Source organism: Oncorhynchus masou, chromosome 24 (assembly GCF_036934945.1).
Source record: "Oncorhynchus masou masou isolate Uvic2021 chromosome 24, UVic_Omas_1.1, whole genome shotgun sequence".
NCBI classification, from domain to species: domain Eukaryota; kingdom Metazoa; phylum Chordata; class Actinopteri; order Salmoniformes; family Salmonidae; genus Oncorhynchus; species Oncorhynchus masou.
Window position 1 is genome coordinate 910978 of NC_088235.1, and position 24525 is coordinate 935502.

At 63.9% G+C, this 24525-nt stretch overlaps 1 protein-coding gene across 1 annotated transcript; it reads right to left on the reverse strand.

Moving 5' to 3' along the window:
- Nucleotides 1-1023: 1023 nt before the first annotated feature.
- Nucleotides 1024-6576, reverse strand: LOC135513353 (uncharacterized). Its single transcript, XM_064936281.1, has 3 exons — nt 6542-6576; nt 2498-5639; nt 1024-1164 (listed from the first exon to the last, which is right to left on the reverse strand). Exons 1-3 carry the CDS (start codon nt 6574-6576, stop codon nt 1024-1026), a joined length of 3318 nt encoding a protein of 1105 aa, XP_064792353.1.
- Nucleotides 6577-24525: the final 17949 nt, after the last annotated feature.

Sequence of the window (24525 nt, forward strand, 5' to 3'; positions counted from 1 at the left end):
TTCCACTCCTGTCTCTCTTCACAGTCACCCTGATGGGAAGGCCCCACCCCGACACAGTTCAACTCCTGTCTCTCTTCACAGTCGCCCTGATGGGAAGGCCCCACCCCGAGACAGTTCAACTCCTGTCTCTCTTCACAGTCACCCTGATGGGAAGGCCCCACCCCGACACAGTTCAACTCCTGTCTCTCTTCACAGTCACCCTGATGGGAAGGCCCCACCCCGAGACAGTTCAACTCCTGTCTCTCTTCACAGTCACCCTGATGGGAAGGCCCCACCCCGACACAGTTCAACTCCTGTCTCTCTTCACAGTCGTCCTGATGGGAAGGCCCCACCCCGACACAGTTCAACTCCTGTCTCTCTTCACAGTCACCCTGATGGGAAGGCCCCACCCCGACACAGTTCAACTCCTGTCTCTCTTCACAGTCGTCCTGATGGGAAGGCCCCACCCTGATACAGTTCAACTCCTGTCTCTTCACAGTCACCCTGATGGGAAGGCCCCACCCAGACACAGTTCAACTCCTGTCTCTCTTCACAGTCACCCTGATGGGAAGGCCCCACCCCGACACAGTTCAACTCCTGTCTCTCTTCACAGTCGCTCTGATGGGAAGGCCCCACCCCGATACAGTTCCACTCCTGTCTCTCTTCACAGTCACCCTGATGGGAAGGCCCCACCCAGACACAGTTCAACTCCTGTCTCTCTTCACAGTCACCCTGATGGGAAGGCCCCACCCCGACACAGTTCAACTCCTGTCTCTCTTCACAGTCACCCTGATGGGAAGGCCCCACCCAGACACAGTTCAACTCCTGTCTCTCTTCACAGTCGCCCTGATGGGAAGGACCCACCCAGACACAGTTCAACTCCTGTCTCTTCACAGTCACCCTGATGGGAAGGCCCCACCCCGATACAGTTCAACTCCTGTCTCTCTTCACAGTCACCCTGATGGGAAGGCCCCACCCAGACACAGTTCAACTCCTGTCTCTCTTCACAGTCACCCTGATGGGAAGGCCCCACCCAGACACAGTTCAACTCCTGTCTCTCTTCACAGTCACCCTGATGGAAGGCCCCACCCAGACACAGTTCAACTCCTGTCTCTCTTCACAGTCACCCTGATGGGAAGGCCCCACCCCGACACAGTTCAACTCCTGTCTCTCTTCACAGTCGCCCTGATGGGAAGGACCCACCCAGACACAATTCAACTCCTGTCTCTCTTCACAGTCACCCTGATGGGAAGGACCCACCCAGACACAATTCAACTCCTGTCTCTCTTCACAGTCACCCTGATGGGAATGCCCCACTCCGAAACAGTTCAACTCCTGTCTCTCTTCACAGTCACCCTGATGGGAAGGACCCACCCAGACACAGTTCAACTCCTGTCTCTCTTCACAGTCACCCTGATGCGAAGGCCCCACCCCGACACAGTTCAACTCCTGTCTCTCTTCACAGTCACCCTGATGGGAAGGCCCCACCCCGACACAGTTCAACTCCTGTCTCTCTTCACAGTCACCCTGATGGGAAGGCCCCACCCAGACACAGTTCAACTCCTGTCTCTCTTCACAGTCGCCCTGATGGGAAGGCTCCACCCCGATACAGTTCAACTCCTGTCTCTCTTCACAGTCACCCTGATGGGAAGGCCCCACCCCGACACAGTTCAACTCCTGTCTCTCTTCACAGTCACCCTGATGGGAAGGCCCCACCCAGACACAGTTCAACTCCTGTCTCTCTTCACAGTCACCCTGATGGGAAGGCTCCACCCCGACACAGTTCAACTCCTGTCTCTCTTCACACCCTGCAGGACTTGAAGCAAGGATATGCATATTCTTGGTACCATTTGAAAGGAAATACTTTGAAGTTTGTGTTAATGTGAAAGGAATGTATTAGAACATAACACATTAGATCTGGTAAAACATAATACAAAGAAAAAAACAACCGTTCTATTGTTTTTGTACCATCATCTTTGAAAAGCAAGAGAAAGGCCATAATGTATTTTTCCAGCCCATGTGCGATTTCAATTTTGGCCAATAGATGGCAGAAATGTATGTGCAAAGTTGTAGACTGATCCAATGAACCATTGCATTGCTGATTAAAATGTTGTATAAAGACTGCCCAAATGTGCCTAAATGGTTTACTAATACATTTTCAAGTTCATAACTGTGCAACTCTCCTCAAACAATAGCATGGTATTCTTTCACTGTAATAGCTACTGAAAATTGGACAGTGTAGTTAGATTAACAAGAATTCAAGCTTTCTGCCAATATCAGATATGTCTATGTCCTGGGAAATGTTCTTGTTACTCAATGCTAATCGCATTAGCCTACGTTAGCTCAACCGTCCCGTGGAAGGGACACCGAAGAGGTTAACAGCCAGTCCGTCAGCAGTGAGAGGAATGCTGGAACTCTCTTAGAAGTTGAATAGATGTTGAATGTCGTGGGAAAATGGCACACTGATTCTAACAGTCAGTCCTTTAACCATCATTTACATCTATATACTGTACCTCACCGTCATAAATGTTGACGAAGGGGCCTTAGATTGCACTTCCCTGACTAGGTTCCGGAGCCGGGGTGGCCGAGTGGCTGGGAGTTGCAGAGCGGAAGGGGCTGAGTGGGTGGGGTGGCCGAGTGGCTTGGGGTTGCAGAGCGGAAGGGGCTGGGTGGGTGGGGTGGCTGGGGGTTGCAGAGCGGAAGGGGCTGAGTGGGTGGGGTGGCCGAGTGACTGGGGGTTGCAGAGCGGAAGGGGCTGAGTGGGTGGGGTGGCTGGGGGTTGCAGAGTGGAAGGGGCTGAGTGAGTGGGGTGGCTGGGGGTTGCAGAGCGGAAGGGGCTGAGTGAGTGGGGTGGCTGGGGGTTGCAGAGCGGAAGGGGCTGAGTGGGTGGGGTGGCCGAGTGACTGGGGGTTGCAGAGCGGAAGGGGCTGAGTGGGTGGGTGGGGTGGCTGGGGGTTGCAGGGCGGAAGGGGCTGAGTGGGTGGGTGGGGTGGCTGGGGGTTGCAGGGCGGAAGGGGCTGGGTGGGTGGGGTGGCTGGGGGTTGCAGAGCGGAAGGGGCTGAGTGGGTGGGTGGGGTGGCTGGGGGTTGCAGAGCGGAAGGGGCTGAGTGAGTGGGGTGGCTGGGGGTTGCAGAGCGGAAGGGGCTGAGTGAGTGGGGTGGCCGTGTGGCTGGGGGTTGCAGGGCGGAAGGGGCTGAGTGAGTGGGGTGGCCGAGTGGCTGGGGGTTGCAGAGCGGAAGGGGCTGAGTGAGTGGGGTGGCCGTGTGGCTGGGGGTTGCAGGGCGGAAGGGGCTGAGTGAGTGGGGTGGCCGTGTGGCTGGGGGTTGCAGGGCGGAAGGGGCTGAGTGAGTGGGGTGGCCGAGTGGCTGGGGGTTGCAGAGCGGAAGGGGCTGAGTGGGTGGGTGGGGTGGCTGGGGGTTGCAGGGCGGAAGGGGCTGAGTGAGTGGGGTGGCCGTGTGGCTGGGGGTTGCAGGGCGGAAGGGGCTGAGTGAGTGGGGTGGCCGAGTGGCTGGGGGTTGCAGGGCGGAAGGGGCTGAGTGAGTGGGGTGGCCGTGTGGCTGGGGGTTGCAGGGCGGAAGGGGCTGAGTGAGTGGGGTGGCCGTGTGGCTGGGGTTGCAGGGCGGAAGGGGCTGAGTGAGTGGGGTGGCCGAGTGGCTGGGGGTTGCAGAGCGGAAGGGGCTGAGTGAGTGGGGTGGCCGTGTGGCTGGGGGTTGCAGGGCGGAAGGGGCTGAGTGAGTGGGGTGGCCGAGTGGCTGGGGGTTGCAGGGCGGAAGGGGCTGAGTGAGTGGGTGGGGTGGCTGGGGGTTGCAGAGCGGAAGGGGCTGAGTGAGTGGGGTGGCCGAGTGGCTGGGGGTTGCAGGGCGGAAGGGGCTGAGTGAGTGGGGTGGCCGAGTGGCTGGGGGTTGCAGGGCGGAAGGGGCTGAGTGAGTGGGTGGGGTGGCTGGGGGTTGCAGAGCGGAAGGGGCTGAGTGAGTGGGGTGGCTGGGGGTTGCAGAGCGGAAGGGGCTGAGTGAGTGGGGTGGCTGGGGGTTGCAGGGCGGAAGGGGCTGAGTGAGTGGGGTGGCCGAGTGGCTGGGGGTTGCAGGGCGGAAGGGGCTGAGTGAGTGGGTGGGGTGGCTGGGGGTTGCAGAGCGGAAGGGGCTGAGTGAGTGGGGTGGCTGGGGGTTGCAGAGCGGAAGGGGCTGAGTGGGTGGGGTGGCCGAGTGACTGGGGGTTGCAGAGCGGAAGGGGCTGAGTGGGTGGGTGGGGTGGCTGGGGGTTGCAGGGCGGAAGGGGCTGAGTGGGTGGGTGGGGTGGCTGGGGGTTGCAGGGCGGAAGGGGCTGGGTGGGTGGGGTGGCTGGGGGTTGCAGAGCGGAAGGGGCTGAGTGGGTGGGTGGGGTGGCTGGGGGTTGCAGGGCGGAAGGGGCTGAGTGAGTGGGGTGGCCGTGTGGCTGGGGGTTGCAGGGCGGAAGGGGCTGAGTGAGTGGGGTGGCCGTGTGGCTGGGGGTTGCAGGGCGGAAGGGGCTGAGTGAGTGGGGTGGCCGAGTGGCTGGGGGTTGCAGAGCGGAAGGGGCTGAGTGAGTGGGGTGGCCGTGTGGCTGGGGGTTGCAGGGCGGAAGGGGCTGAGTGAGTGGGGTGGCCGTGTGGCTGGGGGTTGCAGGGCGGAAGGGGCTGAGTGAGTGGGGTGGCCGAGTGGCTGGGGGTTGCAGAGCGGAAGGGGCTGAGTGGGTGGGTGGGGTGGCTGGGGGTTGCAGGGCGGAAGGGGCTGAGTGAGTGGGGTGGCCGTGTGGCTGGGGGTTGCAGGGCGGAAGGGGCTGAGTGAGTGGGGTGGCCGAGTGGCTGGGGGTTGCAGAGCGGAAGGGGCTGAGTGAGTGGGGTGGCCGTGTGGCTGGGGGTTGCAGGGCGGAAGGGGCTGAGTGAGTGGGGTGGCCGTGTGGCTGGGGGTTGCAGGGCGGAAGGGGCTGAGTGAGTGGGGTGGCCGTGTGGCTGGGGGTTGCAGGGCGGAAGGGGCTGAGTGAGTGGGGTGGCCGAGTGGCTGGGGGTTGCAGAGCGGAAGGGGCTGAGTGGGTGGGTGGGGTGGCTGGGGGTTGCAGGGCGGAAGGGGCTGAGTGAGTGGGGTGGCCGTGTGGCTGGGGGTTGCAGAGCGGAAGGGGCTGAGTGGGTGGGGTGGCTGGGAGTTGCAGAGCGGAAGGGGCTGAGTGAGTGGGGTGGCTGGGGGTTGCAGAGCGGAAGGGGCTGAGTGAGTGGGGTGGCCGTGTGGCTGGGGGTTGCAGAGCGGAAGGGGCTGAGTGGGTGGGGTGGCCGAGTGGCTGGGGGTTGCAGAGCGGAAGGGGCTGAGTGAGTGGGGTGGCCGTGTGGCTGGGGGTTGCAGGGCGGAAGGGGCTGAGTGAGTGGGGTGGCCGAGTGGCTGGGGGTTGCAGAGCGGAAGGGGCTGAGTGGGTGGGGGGGCTGGGAGCAGCCGGGGTGGCCGGGTGGCTGGATGGTTGGAGGGGCTGGGAGCAGCCGGGGTGGCCGGGGGTGGCTGGATGGTTGGGGGGCTGGGAGCAGCCGGGGTGGCCGGGTGACTTGGGGGACTCGGTGGCTCAGGGGCTGGGTGCCTGGGAGCAGCCAGGGTTGCCGGGTGGCTGGGTGGCTAGGGGGCTGGGTGGCTAGGGGGCTGGGTGGCTGGGTGGCTAGGGGGCTGGGGGCTGGGTGGCTGGGTTGTTGGGGGCTGAGGGGCTGGGGGGCTAGGGGGCTGGGTGGCTGGGGGCTGGGTGGCTAGGGGCTGGGTGGCTAGGGGGCTGGGGGGCTGGGTGGCTAGGGGGCTGGGGGCTAGGGGGCTGGGTGGCTAGGGGGCTGGGTGGCTATGGGGCTGGGTGGCTGGGGGCTGGGTGGCTGGGTGGCTGAGGGGCTTGGTGGCTAGGGGGGCTGGGTGGCTAGGGGGCTGGGTGGCTGGGGGCTGGGTGGCTGGGGGGCTAGGGGGCTGGGGGGCTGGGGGGGCTGGGTGGCTAGGGGGCTGGGTGGCTGGGGGGCTAGGGGGCTGGGTGGCTTGGGGGCTGAGGGGCTGGGGGCTGGGTGGCTAGGGGGCTGGGTGGCTAGGGGCTGGGGGCTGGGGGGGCTGGGTGGCTAGGGGGCTGGGTGGCTGGGGGGCTGAGGGGCTGTGGGGCTGGGTGGCTAGGGGGCTGGGGGCTGTGGGGGCTGGGTGGCTAGGGGCTGGGGGCTGGGTGGCTAGGGGCTGGGTGGCTGGGTGGCTGGGTGGCTAGGGGGCTGGGGGCTGGGGGGCTAGGTGGCTAGGGGCTGGGTGGCTGGGGGCTAGGGGCTGGGTGGCTGAGGGGCTAGGGGGCTGGGTGGCTAGGGGGCTGGGTGGCTAGGGGGCTGGGTGGCTGGGGGGCTGGGGGGCTAGGGGGCTGGGTGGCTGAGGGGCTGTGGGGCTGGGTGGCTAGGGGGCTGGGGGGCTAGGGGGCTGGGGGGCTGGGGGGCTGGGTGGCTGGGGTGAGAGGATATAACACGTCCCTGACACCTTGGTGAAAGAGAAGAGGTCTTTTGAAGCATATTGTTCTGACCGGCTCTTGACCGACCCAATAACAGTTTAATTGTTCTGACCGGCTCCTGACCGACTGGCCCAATAACAATTTCATTGTCTTGCCAAGACAGGAAGGAGCTAGCTAGCATTACCCTAACCATGAAAGGGACCAGTGTTGTTTAAAACCTCCATCAGGAGCTGTTAACAGACTAGTAAAACACACCAACACAGTAAACCATAGGAGATCTGGGATGGCAGGGAGGCGTTTGGTCAGTCAAGCCAAGTTATTAAACAGTTCGTAGTTGAAATGCCATGTTAAGCTACTACATGTATTGTACTATTAATAAAGCTAGTTTATATATTGAATATTCAGCACCCCCCACCCATCAACTCAGAAGAACATAGGAAAAATAATAAACTCATAACACTGCAACTAAACATGCAGTAGTTTTCACCTTCAGGGGATGCTGATCCAAAGCCTGTATCAATATTATAAGACCATCTCTGGCTGAAACTGCCTGGCTAGCCTAGGCTCCAATCCCCCTGAAGTAGCCTTGGCTCCAATCCCCCTGAAGTAGCCTAGGCTCCAATCCCCTGAAGTAGCCTAGGCTCCAATCCCCCTGAAGTAGCCTAGACTCCAATCCCCCTGAAGTAGCCTAGGCTCCAATCCCCTGAAGTAGCCTAGGCTCCAATCCCCCTGAAGTAGCCTAGGCTCCAATCCCCTGAAGTAGCCTAGGCCCAATCCCCCTGAAGTAGCCTAGGCTCCAATCCCCCTGAAGTAGCCTAGGCTCCAATCCCCCTGAAGTAGCCTAGGCTCCAATCCCCTGAAGTAGCCTAGGCCCAATCCCCTGAAGTAGCCTAGGCTCCAATCCCCCTGAAGTAGCCTAGGCTCCAATCCCCTGAAGTAGCCTAGGCTCCAATCCTGAAGTAGCCTAGGCTCCAATCCCCCTGAAGTAGCCTAGACCCAATCCCCTGAAGTAGCCTAGGCTCCAATCCCCTGAAGTAGCCTAGGCTCCAATCCCCTGAAGTAGCCTAGGCTCCAATCCCCCTGAAGTAGCCTAGGATACAATCCCCTGAAGTAGCCTAGGCTCCAATCCCCCTGAAGTAGCCTAGGCTCCAATCCCCCTGAAGTAGCCTAGGCTCCAATCCCCATGAAGTAGCCTAGGCTCCAATCCCCAGAGCAGAGGGCTCCAGTCCCCAAGAGCAGAGGGCTCCAGTCCCCAAGAGCAGAGGGCTCCAGTCCCCAAGAGCAGAGGGCTCCAGTCCCCAAGAGCAGAGGACTCCAGTCCCCAAGAGCAGAGGGCTCCAGTCCCCAAGAGCAGAGGACTCCAGTCCCCAAGAGCAGAGGACTCCAGTCCCCAAGAGCAGAGGGCTCCAGTCCCCAAGAGCAGAGGACTCCAGTCCCCCAAGAGCAGAGGGCTCCAGTCCCCCAAAACAGAGAGCTCCAGTCCCCCAGAGCAGGGGGCTCAAGTCCCCCAGAGCAGAGGGCTTAAATACCCCTGAAGTAGCCTAGGACCTGCTGTCCTCTTCACCTCTCTCTCAGTTATCTGGCCTGCACTTGAACTCTGTTAAACTTTGTTCCACCCCTCCAGCCCTACAGCCCTCTACCCCTGATGCCCTCTACCCCTCCTCAATAAAGTATTTATCAGCAAAGTTAGTGCTAGTGGGAGCTGCCTCCTGTAGGGGTGGGAGGGCCAGGAGACCAGAGGTGACAGAAGGTAACAGGGAGGGGCAGTTCCTCCTACTGCTCTGTATTCAAGTACCATGGTCTTGTAGTGGAGTGTGTGGAGGAGCGGAGTGATATGGGAGGACTTGGGAAGGTTGAACACCAGGTGGGCTGCAAGCATGCTAGATAAGTTGCAGGGGTTTGATAGCACAAGTAGTGAGCTCAGCCAACAGCTGGTTGCAGTAGTCCAGACGGGAGATGACAAGTGCCTGGATTAGGACCTGCACCACATCCTGTGTGATGTAAGGTCGTACACTACGGTTGTAGAGCATGAACCTGCAGGAGTGAGTCACTGCTTTGATGTTTGAAGAGAACGACAGGGTGTTGTCCAGGGTCACGCCAAGGTTCTTTGCACTCTGGGAGGGGGACACCGTGGAGTTGTCAACCCGTGATGGAGAGGGCTTGGAGCGGGCAGGCCGAGGTTGAGCTTGAAGTGATGGACTGACATCCAAGCTGAGATATCTGCCAGGCATGCAGAGATGCGTGTCGCCACCTGGGTGTCAGAAGGGGGAAGGAGATAGATAGATCCAACTTAGGCACCACAGAGAACAAGCAGTACCTAGCACCAAGGCAAGCAGTACCTAGCACCAAGGCAAGCAGTACCGATGCACCAAGACAAGCAGTACCTAGCCCCAAGGCAAGCAGTACCGATGCACCAAGACAAGCAGCACCTAGCACCAAGGCAAGCAGGAGCTATCACCAAGGCAAGCAGTACCGATGCACCAAGGCAAGCAGTACCTAGCACCAAGGCAAGCAGTACCTAGCGCCAAGGCAAGCAGTACCGATGCACCAAGGCAAGCAGTACCTAGCACCAAGGCAAGCAGTACCGATGCACCAAGGCAAGCAGTACCTAGCGCCAAGGCAAGCAGTACCGATGCACCAAGGCAAGCAGTACCTAGCACCAAGGCAAGCAGTACCGATGCACCAAGGCAAGCAGTACCTAGCGCCAAGGCAAGCAGTACCTAGCACCAAGGCAAGCAGTACCGATGCACCAAGGCAAGCAGTACCTAGCACCAAGGCAAGCAGTACCTAGCACCAAGGCAAGCAGTACCTAGCGCCAAGGCAAGCAGTACCAATGCACCAAGGCAAGCAGTACCTAGCACCAAGGCAAGCAGTACCTAGCCCCACGGCAAGCAGTACCGATGCACCAAGGCAAGCAGTACCTAGCACCAAGGCAAGCAGTACCTAGCACCAAGGCAAGCAGTACCGATGCACCAAGGCAAGCAGTACCTAGCACCAAGTCTGGAACCAACAGGACCCTGAACAGCTTCTATCCCCAAGACATAACACTGATAAATAGTTAGTTAAATAGTTAACCAAATAGCTACCTGGACTTACAACTGACCCTGCATCTGCGTTGTTGGGAAGGACACATAAGTCAGCATTCACACCCGTTGTTTACCAAGCATGTGACAAATAAAAATTGATTGATTTATTTTATTTCACCTTTATTTAACCAGGTAGGCAAGTTGAGAACAAGTTCTCATTTACAATTGCGACCTGGCCGAGATAAAGCAAAGCAGTTCGACACATACAACGACACAGAGTTACACATGGAGCAAAACAAACATACAGTCAATAATACAGTAAATTTGATTTGATCTCGGTGTCAGACTGGTAAACTGGGCCCTTTATGGTTGGTGTCCATCACAAGGGACAGAAACTGGGCCCTTTATGGTCAGTATTCATCACTAGGGACAGAAACTGGGCCCTTTATGGTTGGTGTCCATCACTAGGGACAGAAACTGGGCCCTTTATGGTTGGTGTCCATCACTAGGGACAGAAACTGGGCCCTTTATGGTTGGTGTCCATCACTAGGGACAGAAACTGGGCCCTTTATGGTCAGTATTCATCACTAGGGACAGAAACTGGGCCCTTTATGGTCAGTATTCATCACTAGGGACAGAAACTGGGCCCTTTATGGTCAGTATTCATCACTAGGGACAGAAACTAGGCCCTTTATGGTCAGTATTCATCACTAGGGACAGAAACTGGGCCCTTTATGGTCAGTATTCATCACTAGGGACAGAAACTGGGCCCTTTATGGTCAGTATTCATCACTAGGGACAGAAACTGGGCCCTTTATGGTCAGTATTAATCACTAGGGACAGAAACGGGGCCCTTTATGGTCAGTATTCATCACTAGGGACAGAAACTGGGCCCTTTATGATCAGTATTCATCAATAGGGACAGAAACTTGGGCCCTTTATGGTCAGTATTCATCACTAGGGACAGAAACTGGGCCCTTTATGGTTGGTGTCCATCACTAGGGACAGAAACTGGGCCCTTTATGGTTGGTGTCCATCACTAGGGACAGAAACTGGGCCCTTTATGGTCAGTATTCATCACTAGGGACAGAAACTGGGCCCTTTATGGTTGGTGTCCATCACTGGGGACAGAAACTGGGCCCTTTATGGTCAGTATTCATCAATAGGGACAGAGACTAGGCCCTTTATGGTCAGTTGTTGGGAAGGACACATAAGTCAGCATTCACACCCGTTGTTTACCAAGCATGTGACAAATAAAAATTGATTGATTTATTTTATTTCACCTTTATTTAACCAGGTAGGCAAGTTGAGAACAAGTTCTCATTTACAATTGCGACCTGGCCGAGATAAAGCAAAGCAGTTCGACACATACAACGACACAGAGTTACACATGGAGCAAAACAAACATACAGTCAATAATACAGTAAATTTGATTTGATCTCGGTGTCAGACTGGTAAACTGGGCCCTTTATGGTTGGTGTCCATCACAAGGGACAGAAACTGGGCCCTTTATGGTCAGTATTCATCACTAGGGACAGAAACTGGGCCCTTTATGGTTGGTGTCCATCACTAGGGACAGAAACTGGGCCCTTTATGGTTGGTGTCCATCACTAGGGACAGAAACTGGGCCCTTTATGGTCAGTATTCATCACTAGGGACAGAAACTGGGCCCTTTATGGTCAGTATTCATCACTAGGGACAGAAACTGGGCCCTTTATGGTCAGTATTCATCACTAGGGACAGAAACTGGGCCCTTTATGGTCAGTATTCATCACTAGGGACAGAAACTGGGCCCTTTATGGTCAGTATTCATCACTAGGGACAGAAACTGGGCCCTTTATGGTCAGTATTAATCACTAGGGACAGAAACTGGGGCCCTTTATGGTCAGTATTCATCACTAGGGACAGAAACTGGGCCCTTTATGATCAGTATTCATCAATAGGGACAGAAACTGGGCCCTTTATGGTCAGTATTCATCACTAGGGACAGAAACTGGGCCCTTTATGGTTGGTGTCCATCACTAGGGACAGAAACTGGGCCCTTTATGGTTGGTGTCCATCACTAGGGACAGAAACTGGGCCCTTTATGGTCAGTATTCATCACTAGGGACAGAAACTGGGCCCTTTATGGTTGGTGTCCATCACTGGGGACAGAAACTGGGCCCTTTATGGTCAGTATTCATCAATAGGGACAGAGACTAGGCCCTTTATGGTCAGTATTCATCACTAGGGACAGAAACTGGGCCCTTTATGGTTGGTGTCCATCACTAGGGACAGAAGACTCTGCTCCATCTGGAGGAAGGAGATACAACTGAAACGTTTAGCTACTCCTTTAGGGGGAAAAGACACAGGCATTTCTAAAGGTACAGTGAGGAAATACTGCCCTTTCTGAATTGAAAACTAGTCCTAATTGAGATGTAGATTATTTTCAACCACAGATTAATTGGGGGGCAACACTTGTGCACTTCTACACCGATATACATCACTTCCATGCACCAATAGCTTCCCAGATGGTACTGAAACAGAATGTTCCGGTACTATGAGAGGTGAGGAGGTCTCCTGTTGACAGATTGAAAGGGATGGGATGACTCAAGGTGAATCAGAGGGCAGACGTGTGAGAATCCAAGGGCCTCTTTTTAAAACAGAGCATGCACCGACCACGACACGTCCGCTAGCTACTGGTTCTTCACAGTACCTCTCTCTCTCTCTGTCTTTCTCCCCCTCCTCTCGCTCTCCCTCCCCTTCTCTCTCCCCCTCTCTATATCTCTCTCTCCACCTTCCCTCTCTCTCTCTTTCTCTTTCTCCCTCCCCCTTCTCTCGCTCTATGTTCTCTCCCCCTCCCTCCCTCTCTCTCCCCTTTCTCTCTCTGTCCCCCTCTCCATCTCTGTCTCTGTCTCGCTCTCCACCTACCCTCACTCTCCCCCTCTCTCTTTCTTCCTCTCCCTCACTCTTCTCTCTCCCTCTCTCCTCCACTCTCTCTCTCTCTCTCTCCATCTCTCCCTGCTTGCCTTCCTGCCCATACATTTATCATGCAGTTTCACTTTTGTTAAGGCCATACATCATGTGATCACTCATAGCCCGGTGTTGGTTGGTCACCATGTCAGAAAGATGGCCATTCTTTCATTGTCAGGAAGGCAAGCATCAAAGAGGGGAGAAAGGGAGACAGACAGGGAAAGAGGGGGGAGGGGAGACAATGAAAGATGGCTGACAGTTCAACTAACACAGGGAGGGAGGGAGACGGGAGGGAGGGAGACTAGACAGAGTGATGAATGGATGGGAGACAGGAAGGCAAGACAGGGAGGGAGGAGGGGGAGGGAAGCAGGGGGAGGGAGACAGGGAGGGAGACAGACAGGGAGGGAGACAGGGAGGGGAGGGAGGAGACAGGGGGGAGGGAGGGGCAGGGACAGGGAGGGAGGAGAGGGAGGGAGGGAGACAGGGAGGGGGAGGGAGGCAGGGAGGGAGACAGGGAGGGAGAGAGACAGGGGGAGGGAGACAGGGAGGAGGGAGACAGGGAGGGAGGCAGGGAGGGAGGGGAGGCAGGGGAGGGAGGGAGGGGAGGGACAGGGAGAGGCAGGGGAGGGAGGCAGGGGAGGGAGGGAGGGGAGGGAGGGAGGGTAGGGGAGGGGCAGGCAGGCAGGAGGGAGGGAGACAGGGAGGCAGGCAGACAGGCAGGCAGGCAGGCAGGCAGGCAGGGAGGGAGGGAGGGAGGGGAGACAGGGGGGGAGGGAGACAGGGAGGGAGGGACAGGGAGGCAGGGAGGGAGACAGGGAGGGAGACAGGGAGGGAGGCAGGGAGGGAGGCAGGCAGGGAGGGAGGAGGGAGGAAAGCAGGGAGGGGGAGGGGCAGGAGGCAGGCAGGGAGGGGGAGACAGGAAGGGAGGGCAGGAGGCAGGCAGGGAGGGAGGGAGACAGGGAGGGAGGCAGGAGGGAGGGAGAAAAACAGGGAGGGGACAGGGAGGGAGGCAGGCAGGCAGGGAGGGGGGAGGGAGACAGGGAGGGAGGCAGGGAGGGAGGCAGGCAGGGAGGAGACAGAGGGAGGCAGGGAGGGGAGGGAGGCAGGAGGGAGGGAGGGAGACAGGGAGGGAAGCAGGAGACAGGCAGGGAGGCAGGCAGGGAGGGAGGGAGGGAGGGAGGTAGGCAGGCAGAGGGAGGGAGGCAGGCAGGCAGGGAGGGAGGAGGGAGGTAGGCAGGGGCAGGGAGGCAGGCAGGCAGGCAGGGAGGGAGGGAGGGAGGGAGGAGACAGGCAGGGAGGGAGACAGGGAGGGAGGCAGGGAGACAGGGAGGCAGGGAGGGGAGGGAGACAGGGAGGAGGAGACAGGGAGGGAGGAGAGGGAGACAGGGGTAGGGAGGGAGGAGGGAGGGAGGGAGGTAGGAGGCAGGCAGGGAGGGAGGCAGGCAGACAGGCAGGCAGGCAGGCAGGCAGGCAGGGAGGGAGGGAGGGAGGGAGGGAGGGAGGCAGGGAGGGAGGCAGGGAGGGAGGCAGGGAGAGAGGCAGGCAGGCAGGAAGGTAGGGAGGGAGGGAGGGAGGTAGGCAGGCAGGTAGGGAGGCAGGCAGGCAGGATGGAGGGAGGGAGGGAGGCAGGCAGGCAGGCAGGCAGGCAGGCAGGCAGGCAGACAGGCAGGGGCAGGCAGGGAGGGAGGGAGGGAGGGAGGGAGACAGGGGGAGGCAGGTTTGGGGAGGGAGGCAGGGAGGGAGGCAGGGTGGGAGGGAGACAGGGAGGGAAGCAGGGAGACAGGCAGGCAGGCAGGAAGGTAGGGAGGGAGGGAGGTAGGCAGGCAGGCAGGTAGGGAGGCAGGCAGGCAGGCAGGAAGGTAGGGAGGGAGGGAGGGAGGTAGGCAGGCAGGCAGGCAGGCAGGCAGGCAGGCAGGCAGGCAGGGAGGGGAGGCAGGTAGGCAGGTAGGGAGGCAGGCAGGCAGGAGGTAGGGAGGGAGGGAGGGAGACAGGGGAGGGAGGCAGGCAGGCAGGAAGGTAGACAGGGAGGGAGGGAGGGGAGGGAGGGAGGACAGGGAGGGAGGGAGGCAGGGAGGGAGAGCAGGGAGGAGACAGGGAGGGAGGGGAGGGAGGGAGGGAGGGGGAGGGAGGGAGACAGGGAGGGAAGACAGGGAGGGAGACAGGCAGGGAGGGTAGGCAGGTAGGGGAGGGGAGACAGGGAGGGAGGAGGAAGGGGAGGAGACAGACAGGGAGGGAGGCAGGCAGGGAGGGGGAGGGACAGGGAGGGAGGGAGGCAGGGAGGGAGGAGGGAGACAGGGAGGGAGGGAGACAGGGGGAGGGAGGGAGGGGAGGCAGGAGGCAGAGGGGAGGGAGACAGGCAGGAGGAGGCAGGGAGGGGAGGAGGGAGGGAGGGGCAGACAGGGAGGGAGGGAGGCAGGGAGGGAGGGACAGAAGGGAGGACAGGGAGGGAGACAGGGAGGAGGCAGGGAGGAGGGAGGACAGGGCAGGGAGGCAGACAGGGAGGGAGGCAGGCAGGGGAGAGGGGAGGGGGAGACAGGAGGGAGACAGGAGGGAGGCAGGGAGGGAGGCAGGGAGGAGGCAGGGAGGAGGGAGACAGGGGAGGGAGACAGGGAGGGAGGCAGGCAGGGAGGGACAGGGAGGGAGGCAGGCAGGGAGGGGGAGGGGAGGGGAGGAGACAGGGAGGGAGGCAGGGGAGACAGGGAGGGAGGCAGGGAGGAGGCAGACAGGGAGGGAAGCAGGCAGGCAGGCAGGCAGGCAGGAAGGGAGGGAGGGAGGGAGGGAGGGAGGTAGGCAGGGAGACAGGGAGGGAGGCAGGCAGGCAGGCAGGAAGGTAGGGAGGGAGGGGGAGGGAGGGAGGTAGGCAGGCAGGCAGGCAGGCAGACAGGCAGGCAGGCAGGCAGGGAGGGAGGGAGGGAGGGAGGGAGGGACAGGGAGGGAGGCAGGAGGGGAGGGAGGCAGGGAGGGAGACAGGGAGGGAGACAGGGAGGGAAGCACAGGGAGGGAGGAAGGGGAGAGACAGGCAGGAGGCAGGCAGGTAGGGAGGCAGGGAGGGAGGCAGGGGTGGGAGGGAGGCAGAGGAAGGTAGGAGGGAGGGAGGGAGGGAGGGAGGGAGGCAGGGAGGGAGGCAGGCAGAGGCAGGCAGGCAGGCAGGCAGGCAGGCAGGGAGGGAGGTAGGGAGGGAGGGAGGGGAGGGCAGGGAGGGAGGCAGGTAGGCAGGCAGGCAGGCAGGAAGGTAGGGAGGCAGGCAGGTAGGGAGGCAGGCAGGCAGGAAGGTAGGGAGGGGGAGGGAGGGAGGGAGGGAGGTAGGCAGGCAGGCAGGGAGCAGGCAGGCAGGCAGGCAGGCAGGCAGGCAGGGCAGGCAGGCAGGCAGGGAGGGAGGGAGGGAGGAGGCAGGCAGGCAGGGAGGGAGGGGGAGGGAGGGAGGCAGGGAGGAGGCAGGGTGGGAGGGAGGGAGGGGGAGGGAGACAGGCAGGGGCAGGGAGGTAGGGAGGGAGGGAGGAGGTAGGGAGGTAGGGGCAGGTAGGGAGGGAGGGAGGAGGCAGGCAGGCAGGAGGCAGGCAGGGAGGGGGGAGGAGGGAGGTAGGGAGGTAGGAGGCAGGGAGACAGGCAGGGAGGGAGGCAGGTAGGGGTAGGCAGGCAGGCAGGAAGGTAGGGAGGGAGGGAGGGAGCAGGCAGGCAGGCAGGCAGGCAGGGAGGGAGGGAGGCAGGGAGGAGACAGGCAGGGAGGGAGACAGGGAGGGAAGCAGGGAGACAGGGAGGGAGGCAGGCAGGGTGGGAGGGAGACAGGAGGGGCAGGCAGGCAGGAAGGTAGGGAGGGAGGGAGGAGGTAGGCAGGGAGGGAGGGAGGAGGGGCAGACAGGCAGGGGCAGGAGGCAGGGAGGGAGGGAGGGAGGGAGGTAGGCAGGCAGGCAGGCAGGCAGGCAGGCAGGCAGGCAGACAGGCGGAAGGGCAGGCAGGCGGGCAGGCAGGCAGGCAGGCAGGCAGGCAGGGAGGGAGGGAGGGAGGGAGGTAGGGAGGGAGGGAGGAGGCAGGCAGGGAGGGAGGCAGGGAGGAGGGAGGCAGGGTGGGAGGGAGACAGGGAGGGAAGCAGGGAGACAGGCAGGCAGGCAGGAAGGTAGGGAGGGAGGGAGGGAGGTAGGGCAGGCAGGTAGGGAGGCAGGCAGGCAGGCAGGCAGGTAGGAAGGTAGGAGGGAGGGAGGGAGGTAGGCAGGCAGGTAGGTAGGGAGGGGAGGGAGGGAGGCAGGCAGGCAGGCAGGCAGGCAGGCAGGCAGGGGAGGGAGGGAGGGAGGGAGGGAGACAGGCAGGGAGGGAGGGAGAGGGGCAGGGAGGGAGGCACAGGCAGGGAGGGAGGCAGGCAGGCAGGCAGGAAGGTAGGGAGGGAGGGAGGTAGGGGTAGGGAGGCAGGCAGGCAGGCAGGAAGGTAGGGAGGGAGGGAGGGAGGGAGGGAGGTAGGCAGGGAGGGAGGCAGGCACAGGTAGGGAGGGAGGGAGGCAGGCAGGCAGGAAGGTAGGGAGGGAGGGAGGAGGTAGGCAGGCAGGAGGGAGGCAGGCAGGCAGGAAGGTAGGAGGAGGGAGGGAGGGACAGGGAGGGAGGGAGAGGCAGACAGGGGCAGGCAGGCAGACAGGGAGGGAGGGAGGGAGGGAGGCAGGCAGGGAGGAGGGGAGGAGGGAGACAGGGAAGGAGGGGAGGGACAGGGGGGTAGGGAGGGAGACAGGGAGGGAGACAGGGAGGGGCAGAGGGGCAGGCAGGAAGGGAGGGAGGGAGGGACAGGCAGGCAGGTAGGAGGCAGGCAGGCAGGCAGGCAGGAAGGTAGGGAGAGGGAGGGAGGGGAGGCAGGCAGGGAGGGGCAGACAGGCAGGCAGGGAGGGCAGGCAGGCAGGGAGGGAGGGACAGGCACAGGGAGGGAGGCAGGCAGGGAGGGAGGCAGGGAGGGAGGGAGGGGGCAGGCAGGGGTAGGGAGGGAGGGAGGCAGGGAGGGGAGACAGGGGCAGGCAGGCAGGCAGGCAGGCAGGGAGGCAGGCAGGCAGGGAGGGAGGGAGGGAGGGAGGAGGGAGGACAGAGGGAGACAGGGAGGGCAGGGAGACAGGGAGGGAGGCAGGGGAGGCAGGGAGGGAGGGAGACAGGAGACAGGGAGGCAGGCAGGCAGGCAGGGAGGGAGGGAGGGAGGGAGGGAGGGAGGTAGGCAGGCAGGGAGGCAGGCAGGCAGGCAGGGCAGGAAGGTAGGGAGGAGGGAGGGAGGCAGGCAGGCAGGCAGGCAGGCAGGCAGGCAGGCAGGCAGGCAGGCAGGGGCAGGGAGGGAGGGAGAGGGAGGAGGGAGGGAGGGCAGGGAGGGCAGGCAGGAAGGTAGGGAGGGAGGAGGCAGGCAGGCAGGAAGGGAGGGGGCAGGGAGGCAGGCAGGGAGGCAGGCAGGCAGGGCACAGGCAGGAGGCAGGGAGACAGGGGCAGGGAGGCAGGAGGGAGGGAGACAGGAGGGAGGCAGGGAGGGAGGCAGGGGGACAGGGAGGAGGCAGGGAGGGAGGGAGACAGACAGGGAGGGAGGGACAGGGGCAGGCAGGCAGGAAGGTAGGCAGGGAGGGAGGGAGGGAGGGAGGCAGGCAGGCAGGCAGGGAGGGAGGGCAGGCAGGGAGGGGCAGGCAGGCAGGCAGGCAGGGAGGGAGACAGGGGGAGGGAGGCAGGGAGACAGGGAGGGAGGCAGGGAGGGAGGGGAGGGAGGTAGGCAGGGGTGGGAGGGGCAGACAGGGAGGGGAGGGAGGGAGGGAGGGAGACAGGCAGGCAGGCAGGCAGGCAGGTAGGGAGGGAGGGAGGGAGGGAGGGAGGCAGGTAGGCAGGCAGGTAGGGAGGGAGGAGGTAGGCAGGCAGGCAGGCAGGCAGGAAGGTAGGGAGGTAGGGAGGGAGGGAGGGAGGGAGGTAGGCAGGCAGGCAGACAGGCAGGCAGGCAGGCAGGGGAGGGAGGGAGGGAGGGAGGGAGGGAGGGAGGGAGACAGGCAGGGAGGGAGGGAGGGAGGGGCAGGAGACAGGGGGAGGGGGAGGGAGGCAGGGAGACAGGGAGGGGGAGGGCAGGGGCAGGCAGGAGGCAGGGTAGGGAGGGAGAGGCAGGGGAAGGAGGGAGGGAGGTAGGCAGGGAGGAGGCAGGCAGGCAGGCAGCAGGCAGGCAGGCAGGCAGGCAGGCAGGCAGGAAGGTAGGGAGGGAGGGAGGTAGGCAGGCAGGCAGGTAGGGGGCAGGGGCAGGCAGGCAGGCAGGAAGGTAGGGAGGGAGGGAGGGAGGGAGGGAGGGAGGCAGGGGGAGGAGGCAGGTAGGCAGGCAGGCAGGCAGGCAGGCAGGCAGGCAGGCAGGCAGGCAGGGGTAGGGAGGGAGGGAGGGAGGTAGGGAGGGAGGGGGCAGGCAGGCAGGCAGGCAGGCAGGCAGGGAGGGAGGGAGGTAGGGAGGGAGGGAGGGAGACAGGCAGGGAGGGAGGCAGGTAGGCAGGTAGGGAGGCAGGCAGGCAGGAAGGTAGGGAGGGAGGGAGGTAGGCAGGCAGGTAGGGAGGCAGGCAGGCAGGAAGGTAGGGAGGTAGGGAGGGAGGGAGGGAGGGAGGTAGGCAGGCAGGCAGGCAGGCAGGCAGGCAGGTAGAGAGGCAGGCAGGCAGGAAGGTAGGGAGGGGAGGGAGGGAGGAGGCAGGCAGGGAGGCAGGCAGGCAGGCAGGCAGGGGCAGGCAGGGAGGCAGGCAGGCAGGCAGGGAGGGAGGGAGGGAGGCAGGGAGGGAGACAGGGAGGGAGGGGAGGGAGGCAGGCAGGAAGGTAGGAGGAGGGAGGGAGGGGGGCAGGCAGGTAGGGAGGCAGGCAGGGGCAGGAGGCAGGGTGGGAGGGAGACAGGGAGGGAAGCAGGGAGACAGGCAGGCAGGCAGGCAGGCAGGCAGGCAGGCAGGCAGGCAGGCAGGGAGGGAGGGAGGGAGGTAGGCAGGCAGGCAGGTAGGGCAGGCAGGCAGGTAGGGAGGCAGGCAGGCAGGAAGGGAGGGAGGGAGGGAGGGGAGGCAGGGAGGGAGGGAGGGAGAGGCAGGCAGGCAGGCAGGCAGGTAGGCAGGCAGGCAGGCAGGAGGGGGAGGGAGGGAGGCAGGTAGGAGGAAGGCAGGCAGGAAGGTAGGAGGTAGGGAGGGAGGGAGGGAGGAGGGAGGAGGGAGGGAGGCAGGAGGGAGGGAGGGAGGGAGGGAGGAGGAGGGGCAGGAGGGAGGGAGGGAGGCAGGCAGGCAGGCAGGGGAGGGTAGGGAGGGAGGGAGGGAGGGAGGCAGGCAGGCAGGGGTAGGGAGGCAGGCAGGCAGGCAGGCAGGAGGTAGGGAGGGAGGGAGGTAGGCAGGCAGGTAGGGGCAGGCAGGCAGGCAGGCAGGGGAGGTAGGGAGGGAGGGAGGGAGAGGCAGGCAGGGAGGGAGGAGGGAGGGGAGGGGGAGGGAGGGAGACAGGCAGGGGGAGGGAGACAGGGAGGGAGGGAGGCAGGGAGGGGAGGCAGGAAGGTAGGGAGGAGGGAGGGAGGGAGGTAGGGAGGGAAGCAGGGAGACAGGCAGGCAGGCAGGAAGGTAGGGAGGGAGGGAGGGAGGGAGGGAGGGAGGGGGAGGGGCAGGGAGGAAGGTAGGGAGGGGAGGGAGGGAGGGAGGGGCAGGCAGGGAGGGCAGGCAGGCAGGCAGGCAGGAGGTAGGGAGGGAGGGAGGAGGGAGGGAGGTAGGCAGGCAGGCAGGCAGGCAGGCAGGCAGGCAGGCAGGGACAGGGAGGCAGGCAGGGGAGGGAGGAGGTAGGGAGGGAGGCAGGGAGGGAGGCAGGCAGGAAGGTAGGGAGGGAGGGAGGGAGGCAGGCAGGCAGGCAGGCAGGCAGGCAGGCAGGCAGGGAGGGAGGGAGGGAGGGAGGGGAGAGGGAGGGAGGGAGACAGGCAGGGAGGGAGGCAGGTAGGCAGGTAGGGAGGCAGGCAGGCAGGAAGGTAGGGAGGGAGGGAGGTAGGCAGGCAGGTAGGGAGGCAGGGCAGGAGGCAGGAAGGTAGGGAGGTAGGGAGGGAGGGAGGGAGGCAGGGGCAGGGGAGGGAGGGAGGGAGGGGAGGGGCAGGGGAGGGGCAGGGGCAGGCAGGCAGGCAGGCAGGCAGGCAGGGAGGGAGGGAGGGAGGGAGGGAGGGAGGGAGGGAGACAGGCAGGGAGGGAGGCAGGTAGGCAGGTAGGGAGGCAGGCAGGCAGGAAGGTAGGGGGAGGGGGGGGGAGGTAGGGAGGCAGGCAGGCAGGCAGGCAGGAGGTAGGGAGGGAGGGAGGGAGGGAGGTAGGGAGGGAGGGAGGGAGGAAGGGAGGGAGGAGGCAGGAGGTAGGGAGGGAGGGAGGGAGGTAGGCAGGTAGCAGGCAGGCAGGCAGGGAAGGTAGGAGGGAGGGAGCAGGCAGGCAGGCAGGAAGGTAGGGAGGGAGGGAGGGAGGGAGGGAGGCAGGCAGGCAGGCAGGCAGGCAGGCAGGCAGGCAGGCAGGCAGGCAGGCAGGCAGGCAGGGAGGAGGGAGGGAGGGAGGGAGGGAGACAGGCAGGGAGGGAGGGAGGCAGGGAGGGAGGCAGGGAGACAGGCAGGCAGGCAGGCAGGCAGGGGGAGGGGCAGGGTGGGAGGGAGGGACAGGGAGGGGTAGGGAGGGAGACAGGCAGGCAGGCAGGCAGGCAGGCAGGAAGGTAGGGAGGGAGGGAGGTAGGCAGGCAGGCAGGTAGGGAGGCAGGCAGGCAGGCAGGAAGGTAGGGAGGCAGGTAGGGAGGGAGGGAGGGAGGGAGGGAGGGGGAGGGACAGGCAGGCAGGCAGGCAGGCAGGGAGGGAGGGGCAGGGGAAGGTAGGGAGGGGAGGGAGGGAGGCAGGGAGACAGGCAGGGAGGGAGGCAGGTAGGCAGGGAGGAGGGGAGGCAGGCAGGCAGGAAGGTAGGGAGGGAGGGAGGGGGAGGTAGGGAGGGAGGAGGGAGGCAGGCAGGTAGGGAGGCAGGCAGGCAGGAAGGTAGGGAGGAGGGAGGGAGGGAGGGAGGCAGGCAGGCAGGCAGGCAGGCAGGCAGGCAGGCAGGCAGGCAGGCAGACAGGCAGGCAGGCAGGGAGGCAGGGGCAGGGAGGTAGGGAGGGAGGGAGGGGCAGGCAGGCAGGGAGGGAGGCAGGCAGGGAGGGAGGCAGGGAGACAGGGAGGGAGGCAGGTAGGCAGGTAGGGAGGCAGGCAGGCAGGGTGGGAGGGAGACAGGGAGGGAAGCAGGGAGACAGGCAGGCAGGGAGACAGGCAGGCAGGAAGGTAGGGAGGGAGGGAGGGAGGGAGGGAGGGGTAGGGAGGGAGGGAGGCAGGCAGGCAGGAAGGTAGGGAGGCAGGCAGGGGAGGAGGGAGGCAGGCAGGCAGGCAGGCAGGAAGGTAGGGAGGGAGGGAGGGAGGGGAGAGGGAGGGAGGGAGACAGGCAGGGAGGCAGGCAGGTAGGCAGGTAGGGGAGGCAGGCAGGCAGGAAGGTAGGGGGAGGGAGGTAGGCAGGCAGGGAGGGAGGCAGGGAGGCAGGCAGGCAGGCAGGGGCAGGGAGGGGGGAGGAGGTAGGGAGGGAGGGAGGCAGGCAGGCAGGGAGGCAGGGAGGGAGGGAGGGAGGGAGACAGGCAGGGAGGGAGACAGGGAGGGAGGCAGGGAGACAGGGAGGGAGGCAGGGAGGGAGGCAGGGGGGAGGAGACAGGGAGGGAAGCAGGGAGACAGGCAGGCAGGTAGGCAGAAGGTAGGGAGGCAGGAGGGAGGCAGGCAGGGAGACAGGGAGGGAGGAGGGAGGGAGGCAGGTAGGGAGGGGAGGGAGGGAGGAGGGAGGGAGGCAGGCAGGGAGGCAGGCAGGCAGGAAGGTAGGTAGGGAGGGAGGGAGGGAGGTAGGCAGGCAGGTAGGAGGCAGGCAGGCAGGCAGGCAGGCAGGGAGGGAGGGAGGAAGGTAGGGAGGGAGGCAGGCAGGCAGGCAGGCAGGCAGGCAGGCAGGCAGGCAGGCAGGCAGGGAGGGAGGGAGGGAGGGAGGGAGGCAGGTAGGGAGGCAGGAGGGAGGGAGGGAGGCAGGCAGGGAGGGAGGGAGGTAGGCAGGGGGAGGCAGGCAGGCAGGGAGACAGGGAGGGAGGGAGGGAGGGAGGGGGCAGGCAGGGAGGGAGGTGGGAGGAGGGAGGCAGGGAGGGAAGGCAGGGAGGGAGGGGGAGGGAGGGGAGACAGGGGAGGGAAGCAGGCAGGCAGGCAGGCAGGCAGGAAGGTAGGTAGGGAGGGAGGGAGGTAGGCAGGTAGGCAGGCAGGCAGGAAGGTAGGGAGGCAGGCAGGCAGGCAGGCAGGCAGGAAGGTAGGAGGGGAGGGAGGGGCAGGCAGGGAGACATGGCAGGCAGGCAGGGAGGGAGACAGGGGGAGGAGGCAGGCAGGTAGGGAGGCAGGCAGGCAGGAGGCAGGGAGGTAGGCAGGCAGGTAGGGAGGCAGGCAGGCAGGAAGGTAGGGAGGGAGGGAGGGAGGGAGGGAGGTAGGGCAGGCAGGCAGAGGGAGGCAGGCAGGGAGGCAGGGGGAGGGGAGGGAGGGAGACAGGCAGGGAGGGAGGGAGGGAGGGAGGGAGGGAGGGCAGGGAGGGAGGGAGGCAGGAGGGAGGCAGGTAGGCAGGCAGGCAGGAAGGTAGGAGGAGGGAGGGAGGGAGGTAGGCAGGCAGGTAGGGAGGCAGGCAGGCAGGAAGGTAGGGAGGTAGGGAGGGAGGGAGGGAGGGAGGGAGGGAGGGAGGCAGGCAGGCAGGCAGGCAGGCAGGGAGGGAGGGAGGCAGGCAGGCAGGCAGGCAGGCAGGGAGGAGGGAGGGAGGGAGGGAGGGAGGGAGGGAGGGAGGGAGACAGGCAGGGAGGGAGGCAGGTAGGCAGGTAGGGAGGCAGGCAGGCAGGAAGGTAGGGAGGGAGGGAGGTAGGCAGGCAGGTAGGGAGGCAGGCAGGCAGGCAGGAGGGAGGTAGGGAGGTAGGCAGGCAGGGAGGCAGGGAGGGAGGGAGGTAGGGAGGGAGGCAGGGAGACAGGCAGGGGAGGCAGGCAGGTAGGGAGGCAGGCAGGCAGGAAGGGGTAGGGAGGGAGGGAGGGAGGCAGGCAGGTAGGGAGGCAGGCAGGCAGGAAGGGGGAGGGGGAGGGAGGGAGGGAGGTACAGGCAGGGAGGGAGGCAGGGAGGGAGGAGGGAGGCAGGGGAGGGAGGGAGACAGGGAGGGAGGAGGGGAGGGAGGAGGCAGGGAGACAGGGAGGGAGGCAGGGAGGGAGGCAGGGTGGGAGGGAGACAGGGAGGGAGGGCAGGGAGGGCAGGCAGGCAGGAAGGTAGGGAGGGAGGGAGGAGGGAGGTAGGCAGGCAGGCAGGCAGGCAGGCAGGGGTAGGGAGGCAGGCAGGCAGGAAGGTAGGCAGGAGGTAGGTAGGCAGGCAGGTAGGGAGGAGGCAGGCAGGCAGGTAGGAGGCAGGCAGGCAGGAAGGTAGGGAGGGGGAGGGGCAGGGAGGGAGGGAGGCAGGCAGGCAGGCAGGCAGGGGCAGGCAGGCAGGGGCAGGCAGGCAGGAAGGGGAGGGAGGGAGGGAGGGAGGGAGGGAGGGAGGGAGGGAGGGAGGGAGGGAGGGAGGGGAGGGGAGGCAGGCAGGCAGGCAGGCAGGCAGGCAGGAGGGAGGGAGGGAGGTAGGGAGGGAGGGAGGGGCAGGGAGGGAGGCAGGCAGGGAGGCAGGCAGGCAGGAAGGTAGGGAGGGAGGGAGGTAGGGGAGGGAGGGAGGAGGCAGGCAGGAAGGGAGGTAGGAGGGAGGGAGGGAGGGGCAGGCAGGCAGGCAGGTAGGGAGGGAGGGAGGTAGGCAGGCAGGCAGGAGGCAGGGAGGGAGGGAGGTAGGGAGGGAGGGAGGGAGGGGGAGGGAGGCAGGTAGGCAGGGAGGGAGGCAGGCAGGCAGGAAGGGTAGGGAGGGAGGAGGTAGGCAGGCAGGTAGGGAGGCAGGCAGGCAGGCAGGCAGGGAGGTAGGGAGGGAGGGAGGGAGGGAGGGAGGGAGGGAGGGATGCAGGCAGGCAGGCAGGGAGGCAGGTAGGGGAGGGAGGCAGGCAGGCAGGAGGTAGGGAGGGAGGGAGGGAGGGAGGGAGGGAGGGAGGCAGGGAGGAGGCAGGTGGGAGGGAGACAGGGAGGGAGGCAGGTAGGGAG

What these genes read in the sequence shown, in the direction of transcription:
- LOC135513353 (XM_064936281.1), bottom strand. Translation starts at nt 6,576, where the DNA reads ATGAAATTGTTATTGGGCCAGTCGGTCAGGAGCCG. An exon ending in GGCCAGTCGGTCAGGAGCCG is followed by an intron (nt 5,640 to 6,541) that starts GTCAGAACAATT and finishes CCCAGCCCCCAG; the next exon opens with CCCCCTAGCCACCCAGCCAC. An exon ending in CTTCGTCAACATTTATGACG is followed by an intron (nt 1,165 to 2,497) that starts GTGAGGTACAGT and finishes CCTTCCCATCAG; the next exon opens with GGCGACTGTGAAGAGAGACA.